The following is an 11,675-nucleotide window of genomic DNA, read 5'->3' on the forward strand; positions in this document are numbered from 1 at the left end:
GATCGGTAGGATGAACTCAACTGGAGACTCCATTGTAGATGCTGGTTGGAAATGTAGATGGCTCGCAGCTTCCTGTTTAAAATAGTTACGCATGCGTGAACGTAACCGACGCGGTGACGTAGTGAGTGGTGTCCCAATTCCTAGGGAAAGATTTCTACCCCTCCCCCTCGTTGCTTCATTTTGAGGGCCAAGGGGTAGTGGACAAGGGGGGGTATTGGGATTGGTCCAAAATGTGTTATTTTAAGGGCTCATTAATTATCCCTTTACGTATGAAAACAGAATTTCAAATGTCATAAAGGTCACTGCCCACATACCTCTTTGCGGCCTTTATGTTGACAAAGATACATCCACCAGGTGGCACCAGAGGGCAGCGTCAGAAGTTTCTGACAACAACAAACAGGGCGACGGTGTTTTAACAGAGGCAGCGTTCCTCTGTCAGACCATTAGAAACATACAAGACATGTGGACACACTTTACATTTCACTAAATTCATGATTCATTACGTTCCAAAAATTTTACAGTGTCTTAGTTGTTTGCTACGCTTGTGCTTGAACTACGTTACACTGCATCCATGGTCTCTGGTGGTGCTGCTCTGTTTTGTCTGTAAGCTTTCAGAGAAGGTACATTTGGACAAAGTGAATGCAGAGTATGGACAGTGTGGGGATGGGAATTGATAGGATTTTACTGATATCAATTCCCTTATCGATTCCTCCTGTGAATTTTCTGTGTAGACAAAGTAGACCTTACAGGTTTTCGGTGTCAACAACACAAATTTTATTGAGTTTCTATTCTAAACAAGAGATTAGTGCTTGTGTAAGTAAACAAATATGAAGTTGGTCCACCGCTATCATCTAAAATGGAACAAATGAAAGAATATTTGTACAGCATTTGTTTTCATCTATGTCAAATAACGTTACACGACGACAAATGCTACAGCATGTTGGTGGTGTTTCCGCCCTTGCATGTAATTACGGTGCTGCATAAACTGCACGTCACGCTGTAAGAGTCTTTTTTGGTGAAGTGAAGCCACGCTTTTGCCCGCTTCTGTCTCTCCGCCATTACGTCTTCTTTGTTGTTGAATCGACGTAAAGATTCGGCGTAATGAAAAGAATCGATAAGGGAATCGTTAAGCATAAAGGCTAATGATGTCAATGAATTGAACCAGTTGGAACTGAACTCGATTCCCATCCCTAGGACAGAGGGCTGTTAAGTATGTAACTTGTAACTAAGTAACACGACAATGCCCAACCATGATTCGTCTCCTGAAGCTAGCCTACATAATTTTCTTTTAAGTACGTAACTTTACGTAAAGTATGTAATGTGACAACACACAGCCGTGTATCTCCTAACCAGCAGGGGCACTAATTTGTTGAGTGCTAATTTGTTAGATATCCTTTGAGCCGTGCTGTGAGGACATGTTGTGCTGTTCATCTATTGCTGTTGACATTTTCAATTTATGTTTTGTGCTCTGAGCACAACCAGCCGATTGCCAGCTAGTTCCGTTATATTGGAGGGAAGCCAGACATCTCCAACACTTGGCGACGTATTTTGGATTTTGGGGTGAACTGTCCCTTTAAGTTGAGCTGGTGAAAGTGTTAAATTGCATTTTGTGTGATGTTGAAAAGTCTCTCTCAGCAGAAGCTCTGTGTCAGCGTTGTTGTTACACCTGGAAATCTGCTGTATTTCATTTTAGTGTCTCTTCCTTTTGTTCTCAGTGTACGCATCAGTCAGCCTGTACCTCCTGGTGCAGAGGCCAGGAACACTTATTCTGTACGATGACGTCCTGCAGGTGCTGTCCGGGTCACCAGGTAAAGACAAAAACACATTTATGTCTGAAGAAACAAGAATATTCTAAGATGAGTTGTTCACGCTCACTGATCCTGTCAGACCTGGAGCTCATGAGGGATTATTATCAGACTCTGAGGAGTTCTCTCCCTCCAGCTTTTAAAACTTATGAATCACAACAGACGATTTAACAAAATTTAAAGGTGTCGGGCGACAGCGCTCCTATTTTGTAGTCTTGGTAAAGTCAGTTTGAGCCTTCAACAGTGATTCTGTCATCACATCTTAAATTAGTCTGTCTCCAGCAGAGAGTGGAGATAGATTCACACCCCTCTGCTCTCCCCTGTGTCTATTCAGGCCTCCATAGATTTCACTGCTTAACATTTGGATGACCCTGTGTTATTTGCTGCTGCTGTCACCATAGCAACAGCTGCAGCGGGGTACTTTTTTTTATAAATACAGCTCAGTCACATCCACCTCCCTGTATCTGTTAAACACCAGTGTGTTTACACCATGAGGATGATCTACATTTGAGAAGTTATCCCACTTTTTTAACGTTTATTTGACAGATTTTTTAAAAATATTTTTTATTGCAGTTTGTGGAACTTGTAAATAAAGAAAAGTTTATCTGCCCTTTTTCATTTCTTTAGTGTCTTAATGTTTAATGTTCACACTGTGTGAAATCCAGGATGTCTGACTTTGTGCAGTTTACTTTCTTAAATAAAAGAAGACAGAGACAGATATGAGGACACGACGTGTTTGCAGGATTTTCAGCCTGATTGTTTCTCTGCAGGAGCTCGTAACCAGCCGCTGGTGCAGCTCCAGAGGAAGTCCCTTCAGCTGCCCTCCAACTCCAACTACACGGCGCTCTCTGCTGCGCTGACCACAGCCAGGACTCAGTATGAAATCGGCGGTTTCCCGTTCCTCCTGGGCCAAGAGACCAACAGCTCAGGTTGAGAATAATCTCCTTTATTATGTTCTTTACTGAAACATCTGGGGCTGTTTGTCCTGACCTGGCCGAGGCCTGTCAGTGATGTTTTAGACAACTGTGAGCATCCAGCTTTGTGGCAGCAGTTCAGGGAAGCTGCTTCCTGTTTCACAATGTCTCAGTGTTTCCCATGTGCACAAAGCCAGCTCCATAAAGAAATGATTTTCCCTAGTTTGGAAGAACTTGACTGGTCTGCGCAGAGCTTTGACCTCAAACTCATCCAACAGCGACTGTGAGCCAGACCTGATCACCAGCATCAGTGCTGGACCTCACTGAAGCTCTTGTGTCTGAATGGGAGTGAATCCCTGCAGCTGGTTCAACATCTGGAGGAAAGACTGGGACCAGAAGAGTGGAGGCTGTTAGAGCAGCAGATTAATGGGATAAGATGTTCAACAATCCCATACGCAGGACTCCAAATGCACTGGTGCACACAACTAATTTTCTCAAAAGCTGTCCTGTAAAATAAATTTGACATGGATTACATTATTATCTCAGCAAACCTCTGAAGGAAAACATTTATTCAATTAATTTGTGAATTAAAAAATGAGGACAGTGGGCGCCTGTTTGCTCACCAGGTAGAGCAGGCACCCATTGTGTGAAGGCTGGGTCCTTGCTGCAGCAGCTGTGGGTTGAATTCAAACCTGTGGCCCTTTGCTGCATGTCATCCCTCCTTTCTCTCTCACACTACATCTGTCTATTAATTAAGGCAAAGAAGCCACCGAAAATATATTTTAAAAGGGACATTTTGAATGTGTTACCTCATCATTTGAGCTGAAGTAGTGCAGTGAAACTATTTCACATTATATTTACAGTCATAGGAATAATAGCAAGCCTGTTATCAAAGTGCTTTTTATCATATCAGAACGTCTTTGGTCTGATGACTTTAATTTTAATTTTAATTCTTTTTATCCGCTCCAAGTACCGTAACAGTACGAATAGACGTGCATCAAAATCTAAGCCCCAGCTGGATTCTTTGTTAACGACGGCTCACTTGACGGCAGTATTTTACACGGTGCTGCTGTTGCATGTTGCTGCTCTGTCTGTGCACTGACAGCGTCACACTATCATGGATCCTGCTGCTTTTCTCGACACGTCCTGCCCTGCTGTGCTGTGATTGGTTAATACTTGTCATGTCGATGTATCGAGGTTAAAGATGGTTAGGGGTGGGCAAAGAGCTCATGGTTAGAGCTAGAACCAGCCAGTCACAGCACAGTCGGGCGGGACGTGCCAAGAAAAACAGTAAGATCCGTGATAATGTGTCAGTGTTGTGTTTTTGCCTCCAGCATCAGTTATAAAAGAGAAAACAGACGTGTGGTGTGAGAGCATGTGAAAAGTGTCAGCTGTTTGAGTCTCACAGTCTGTGTGTGTGTGTGTGTGTGTGTGTGTGTGTGTGAGTTGGCCGCCCTGCTCAACTTATTGTATGTTCCAAGCTACATGAACCAGTTTGTGTAGAGCTCAGATTTTATGTGCATTACCGCCCATATGCAGGTGGTGTTTGAGCCCTGATGCTGGGTCTAATGTTCACGTGTTCACATACTTTTAGGAATGCAGTGCAAATGTTCTTCTGCACAGAGGTCTCAATTAAAGGAAGTCAGATGATGCTAATGGTCATAAAAGAGACATTCACAGCTGGATGAAAATGTCGCCCAACAACTGTACTGAGCTAACATTATCAGCCATTATTACAGATGTTGTATATTGATGTCCACATATAGACTTAGCTGCCAGTTTATTAGGTACAACTACTGACATTTAGTGCAATAAACCCTCCATGAAGGGTGTAATGTTCGGTTTATGTTGAAACAGTTTTGTCTACCTTCATGACAACAGGATTTCCTGCAGGACTGTTTTATTTAACAGCAGTAGTCGTACTTAATAAAGGACTGAGCATAAACAACTACGAAACAAATAATAAGCAGAGAGGAGTTTGATTGGCTAAGAGGGAACACCCACAGTCAGCTGATTTGAGGAAGTGGTGATAGTGGGAGAGAGAGAGAGAGAAGTGTGAAAGGATACAGCATAAAGAAAGTCTTCCTGATTAAACTTACGCTGAGCTTCATTACAATGTTTTATACTGTGTCATTATGTGACACAACACCTGTCAGCGATCACACAAAAGGAGTCAGAAAATAAATGTTCTGCTCACCACAGAGTCAGATACTGAGCGTTTATTACGTAGTGAAAGAGTGAAGAAGAGAGTCATGTATCAGCCTCAAGTCTTGAATCATCAGGATGTAATAACACAAGATTTACAGATGTGTAAGAGAAGTGTCAGAGCTGATATCGGTGACTTCTCCTCTTCAGGTGCAGAAACAGGATGGACAGACCTGACAGCTTTGGCCGTGGTCAGCATTCAGCTCTTTGACAAAGATGGCCGTGCGATCCAGGTGTCAGATCCAATCCACATCTCTGTGCCGCTGCCGTCCGACACCCGCAACAGGATGGCCACGAGTGTGCCTGCTTGGCTGTATCAGCCTAAGACGGGTAAGGGAGACACGTATAATCTGTCCTCCTGTATTCTCTATAGTGGAGGTGAGGGTATGAGATTCACACGGTACGATGAGCAAGTAATACGTAAAATAAAGATGAGATTTTCCGTCCAGTTTTTCAATATCGTCGATAAGTAAATGTACTGTCAGTTTTCATATCAGGGTATACCTTGAAAACAGTATATCTCTGCAACCCTAGTTGAGATGTTAGATTTCCTTGTGGTTCACTGTTTAATCTGTTTGTGTGATAATAATCTCCATCTCTGCAGGTCTGTGGGTCAGGAACGGGACGGGTTACATCAAAAAAGACGGCCCACAGTTTGTGTGGAACGTGGTGGTTCCTCAGATGGGATACTGGTTAGCTGCCTTCCCTTCGTCTTCAGGTACCGTAACTCATCTCCACCCTCCGCTCTGCTGTTGGTGCTGTTCTGTATCTCCAGTGTTGTTGCTGTGCCAGCAGATGTTCCTGTACGTCTCCAGGGAGACAAACAGGAAACACACTGTAATGTGGTGTTGTGTTTGCTGCTGAAGGCCAGGTGTTGGTTCATAGTTTCACAAGTCGAGAGCAGCATATTGACAATGTGAGAGGGAAATATTTTATCTGGTGTTCTTCTCATGAAGCTGCTGTGACAGAAGCATCACGTACATGGCGTTTTGTCCCCTTGTCTGAAGTTAAAATATATAACTCTAAACATTATGTTTTGTCTTTTTTTGCGACTAAGCGACCAATGAAATCTTACCAACTAATGACCTTTCTGGTCGTCTAACGTTTGGCCCTTACACATTTTATTTTTACTCAGTCCCACGTGCACCATTCTGCTGCCTAAATATTCACTAGAACACCAAATGTGGATTAATCCGCTGCCAAAAATAGTCCCCAACAAATGCACTATTTCCTTCTGTTTGTTTGATGAAAAAACTACAGTCAGCAGCTGCTTCTGGAAATATATTTTAAAAGAAATATAACTTTATACAGGTGACCTGTTTTTAAAGATTTCTGTCTTCATTTGAAACCAGTGAACGCCACAGGCAGTGTAGGGAAGTATCAGAAATGGACGAACACATCTTACACCAAATGCTGAAAGCTAAACTCAGATCATCATCGGCTTCTGTCCCTCCGTGTGTACCAGTGTGCTGCAGAGTTGAAGTTTCAAAGTGATTTTTAGTCGTCTCTCTGCCGTGACTTGTCTTGCAGGATTGGGTCTGTCTCATCCAGGCTTGAGGGACATCACCACCTACCACACCCTGTTCCTGCTCTCCATCCTGGGCTCGCTGGCCCTGCTGGTGCTCATCCTGCTCTGTGTGCTGCTCTACTACTGCAGGTGTGGGGAGCGTAGGCGCAGGTCTCACACTTAGGTTTCTATTCATAGCAAAAATGACAGAATTACAGCAGTGGTTTTGGTGGTGATAGGTGCAAAAAATTAACTGTGAATGAGGGTCTAATTTTAGATTGGGCTCTTGTGATCCCGGCAGGTAGCAGGTGTTGCTTTCATTTCTTTTCACTGACCTTCAGTGTTTCTTTATCTTTCAGGCGGAAGTGTTTAAAACCTCGTCGTCAGCAAGGGAAGCCCCACGTGGCCAATCTAAATGGCGCAAAGAGAGACCAGGGTACATCCACGTCACGGCTAAATCTAATCTGTGGAGGCCACGTTGAGTCCGACCCCTCCAATGATAAATCTGACATGTCCCCATCTCGAGACTACCAGAGCTCAAGGGAGGATTTAACCAAACATGTTCCAGCTCACATGCTGCGACACGCAAAGGGAAAAAATGCTTCAGGTCCTCAGCGGGGTGAAAGCTTCCCCATGAAGGTCACACGTGCCACAGAGACCAACAACCTGGACAACCCTCTGCTCCATGAAGACTACAACCGCAGCTACAGCCCCATGGAGAGCAAGGAGTCTGAATACCACCGACACCACAACGCCAATGACAATCGAGGGTACTCCTCTGATCCCCCGTCCCCGCCTCGCTTCCAAGGGTACGTGCCAAGCCAGTCCGACAAACCCCCCGAATATTCAGCAGCAGCTGCAGACAGCCTCGCCAGACCCACCTCCCTCAACACCCAGCCGGGTCAGATCATCTTCTGCAGCTCCATCGACCAGATGAAGGAGAACATGTACCGGAGCATGGTGCCGACCCTGGTCATCCCGGCACACTACATGCGCCTGCCATCCGAGTTCTCTAAAGACGGCAAAGACCAGAAGGACCAAGATAAAGACGGTGCACAGATGGGAGGAGGCCAGCAGCACCATCACCACCACTCCCAGAAACAAGGCCAGCAGCAAGGTGGATCCCAGGGTGACGACTCGGAGGATCCGAGCTGGGCGTCCGACTCCTCCGGCGGACCCGTGACCATCCCAGTGCTCTTCAACGACTCCACCATGGCTCAGATGAACGGGGAACTGCAGGCTCTGACTGAGAAGAAGCTGCTGGAGCTGGGTGTCAAACAGCACCCAAGGGCGTGGTTCATCTCCCTGGATGGACGTAATAATGCTCACGTGCGCCACTCCTACATAGATGCTGGGAATGACCTCAGTGGCGGTGGTGGAGGTGTCGGTGGATTCTTAGGTGGTCCCAGCAGCGCCGGCCGAGACGTCAACCTGGAACCACCCCTGGAGTCCCAAGAACGCAAGTCAGGGGTTAACCGGAAGGGAAAAGACGAGCGCTGGGGGACGGGAGGACGGAAGGGCCACGGTGTCAGCAGCAGTGGTGGGAAGTGTTACTCCAAGCTGGCGTACCCCGACCACAGCGAGCCCAGCAGCAGCGAGGGACGCCCGGTGTCACCTGAAGAGAACTCCCTCACCCCTCTCCTCGATGAAGGTCCATCCTCCCGAGGATCCACCATCCCCAGGAGAGGACGCAGTCGTGTGAACAGCAGCCGCAGCAGCAACAGCGAGAACCGCCGCGACTCCATGACCAGTCCCGAGGACGATCCTGACGACAAAGACGAGAACAAGAAAAGCCCCTGGCAGAAGATCGAAGACAGGCCTCTCATGGTCTTCCACCCCAGGAAGTGAACTTACTGAACACTTTTAACAATCTTTGTGGTGAAGGGGGGAATCTTTCCGCAACAAACATGGAAGAAGAGTGATGTTTTCACCGAGAGCGATCACAATAAGCACAACCACGCTTCACTGGTCCATCTTCAGGTTGTTGTTTGACCTTTGTGTTTCTGGTGAGGTGCTTTTGCACTTTCTGATTCCTCTCGTCGTCTCACTGTCAGTAAACCTCACTGAGATGATCCATCGTACACTGAAACGTACCCAGTTTATTGTGAATTCTGTCACCCATCACATCACTGAACCATCGTCTGAGCCATTGCATCTACTGACTGTGGAAATAGCCATTTTATAGAGCAAAATATAAGAATAAAGCACTTACTAATGATTTGATAATTGATTGATTAATACTTTCTAAGTATCTGGAAGTGGATTTTTTATGGTATTGATGGGTGTTTAGATGAATTAGCTTTCATTCCCTTGTCTTACACAAAGGCTCACGTGGATGGTAGAAGCTGTGCGCCTGTGTTTCCTTGACTACTCCCCGTCTCTGAACTGTAACTAAAATAAGTTTTCTTTCAAAGCAAACAGCTTCCCAAAGCTTGAACATGTAGGAAACTTAACAGTTGTTCTGACTTTATTGTTTCTTGAGCCCCTGTGAACGGATCGTGCAATCTCTAAAGTCCAACGTGCGACTTGCATTTTGCTCCTTCAGGGATGTACTTGATTTCCTCTTCCTCCTGTGCTGTGTTCATGTGTTCAAATTACTACTTATTCAGATTTGAAATGTTGAGCATCATCTCTCCGTCATCCTCTCTGTCATTGATTTATTGCCAAAATCTCTGCCTTCTCTCCTGACGTCGTTCGGTCGACAGAGATGCGATTTCTGCTGTGTAAATATAAAGATTCCCAGACGTTTTGGAAAGACTGTTTGGTTTAGAAAGGTTGCATGCATATGAATGTATGAACTAAAACAGAAGGCACCAAAAGCCCCCCATAGTTCTCCGAGCTCCTGCGTAGACAACCCCTAATCACCAAGACACGTGGGTGAGTCCAAACTGCAAAAACACCACTTTACTTGAAGACTTCCCTGTTTAATATTCTACTGAGATCTGCAGGGGTTGTTTGTAGACAGGGCCTGTACCACTTCTCTCCTGTAAGTGCCTTCTTTCACATAGGATCGAGTGATAGGCATGCAGGTCCCTTTTTAAAATGCAGTTAGTCGTCACCGGGCACTAATAAGCACACTGCATTGTGGTAACAACAACAGCGTCACTCTGGGGAGCATGCCTGCCAAAACTGACAACTTTTCTCGCGGCTTTTCCGTCCTTTAATATCTTACTTTCTTGTATCTATCCTCTTTTTCACCAAACTTGTAAATGCTATGATGAACTATATGAGATTTTACGTGTATACGACGTGCATGTAACGTGTAGAATAGGGTGTTTTTAATGATTTTTTTTTTTTAATCGATCCAGGATGTTTGGCACAAAAAAAAGATGTGATGCACATTGAATCTCGTTGCCAAAATGAACTTGGTTAGAAGAAGAAACACTGACTTTTCCCTCAATCCAGTTCTAACAAAATTCACTTCCGGTCGTAAATGTTTACAACGATAACATACTGACCAACACGCTCCCGCTGATACGAGCATCTCCACTGCCTACGACGCATCAACAACTGTGAAATCAATTACGTCATCTTGCAGATAAAAGCTCACCAGTTTGAAACTTGAAGATGTTTTGATGATGATGAAGTGAAGGCTGTATAAAAGTCACGCTGACTCGTTGGTCCTTTGCACCATTTGCTTGCTGTTCATACGCCTGTGTCAGTAGCCTACAGTACAAGCTGAAAATGTGATGTAATTCAAAGTCTGAAGAAAAACCATGAAGCCATGAAACGAGTCCTACTGAACTGTCGTGTCCACTGCTGTAAATGTACGTTTAACTGGGGATCAGATGTGGAATTATTATTATTATTATTATAATTATTATTATGAGTTGTGCAATTGTGGCTTTCCTTGCTTGTTTTTGTTTTACATGACAAAACGTGTTTTCTCTTTGGTGAACTTGTGTTTTGGACAGAGGTTTACACAAGAACTGAATCCTCGAGAGGACACGTACATAAGTACAAAAACACGTGAGGGTGAGGAGGATTGAACTGTAGGCCTTCATCCTGTGCAGTAAATCACCTGCTTCATAAACCTGGTCAGTTGTTTGTAAACTGTAAATTGATTCTTTCTGTACATGAGACAAAATAGAAATAAATTTGTTCCCACGGTCAGTCAGTGTGTGAATTCTTAATTTAAATCCCTCTCACACATGGCCTCAAATATTATACAAGTGTACTGTTATATTAAATTGTTGGAGTGGCCCTTTGAACAGTGGAGGAAGAAGCACTCATATTTTATTTAGGTGAAAGTAGCAATAATACTGTGCAGAAATATTCTGTTACAGTTTCTGTATTCATCTTAGTTAAGTGAAAGTGCAAAAGTATTAGGATAAAACTATACTTAAAGTACTAAAAGTAAAAGTACTCATTATGCAGAATGGCCCATTTCAGAATAATATATATATTATTGGATTATGTTTATTGAGGCATTAATGTGCTCTTCACTTTAATATTGCCACTGGTATATTTTAAGTAATTTAACTTGACTTATCAGCACCTTTGATACAGACATGCAGCCCAGAGTGTTTCATGGCCAAATCACAACAACACAGACAAAAAATAAATAATATAAACAAAAATAAACAGCACTAAATAAACTGTTGCAAGGCTAAAAAATTATGTTTATAGCAATGAAATTTTACTGAATCAGCAGCAGTAGCTTAGTCTATAGGGACCTGGGTTGGGAACCAGCAGGTTACTGGTTCAAGTTCCTGTTCGTGACTGGTAGCTGGAGAGGTGTCATTTTGCCTCCTGAGCAATGTCAAGATGCTCCTGAGCAAGGCACCAAACCCACTACTGCTCAGGGCTCCTGTCCATGGGAGGCCCCTCACTCTGACATCTCTCATGCGTGTGCAGGTCCTGTTTGTGCATGTGTGTGTGTGTGTGTGTGTGTGTGTGTGTGACAACAGAGTGAAGAAACTGAATTTCCCTTCAGGGATTAATGAAGTACATTTTCTTCTTCTTTTTCTAAAACCAACAAATAAAAGTCAATAGCACAAAATGAAATAAACGAAATAATGTAAAAAAAAACACCTACAACATTTCTCCATTACAAAATTATATAATACTAGTCTGTACCCACTGAGTGCACAGTTGCCCATGTACAGTTTCACATGGTGTGTGTTTGGGATACAGGTCGTAGGAAACTGCAGATTAAATATTCAACTGAACCCATTAAGAAGAGCAATGTGTTCAGACAGAGTGTTTGAAAAACGTGGGACAGACAGAATGACTGACTGACAG

General features: G+C 44.0%; 1 protein-coding gene across 2 annotated transcripts in view; it reads left to right on the plus strand.

Moving 5' to 3' along the window:
• The window catches only part of LOC126399415 (protein FAM171A2), a 19,007-nt gene extending 8,463 nt beyond the window's left edge, over positions 1–10,544 (plus strand). Inside the window, exons 3-8 of one of the 2 annotated variants that reach the window (XM_050059342.1) lie at positions 1,716–1,808; positions 2,576–2,734; positions 5,075–5,254; positions 5,529–5,642; positions 6,455–6,602; positions 6,791–10,544. In XM_050059342.1, coding sequence (XP_049915299.1) covers positions 1,716–1,808; positions 2,576–2,734; positions 5,075–5,254; positions 5,529–5,642; positions 6,455–6,602; positions 6,791–8,279 — 2,183 coding nt within the window. In that variant the 3' untranslated portion in view covers positions 8,280–10,544. The remainder of the gene's footprint in view (positions 1–1,715; positions 1,809–2,575; positions 2,735–5,074; positions 5,255–5,528; positions 5,643–6,454; positions 6,603–6,790) is intronic. The other variant, XM_050059343.1, reaches the window with a different exon arrangement.
• The last annotated feature ends 1,131 nt before the right edge of the window (positions 10,545–11,675 follow it).

Source organism: Epinephelus moara, chromosome 13, assembly GCF_006386435.1.
Source record: "Epinephelus moara isolate mb chromosome 13, YSFRI_EMoa_1.0, whole genome shotgun sequence".
NCBI lineage: Eukaryota > Metazoa > Chordata > Actinopteri > Perciformes > Serranidae > Epinephelus > Epinephelus moara.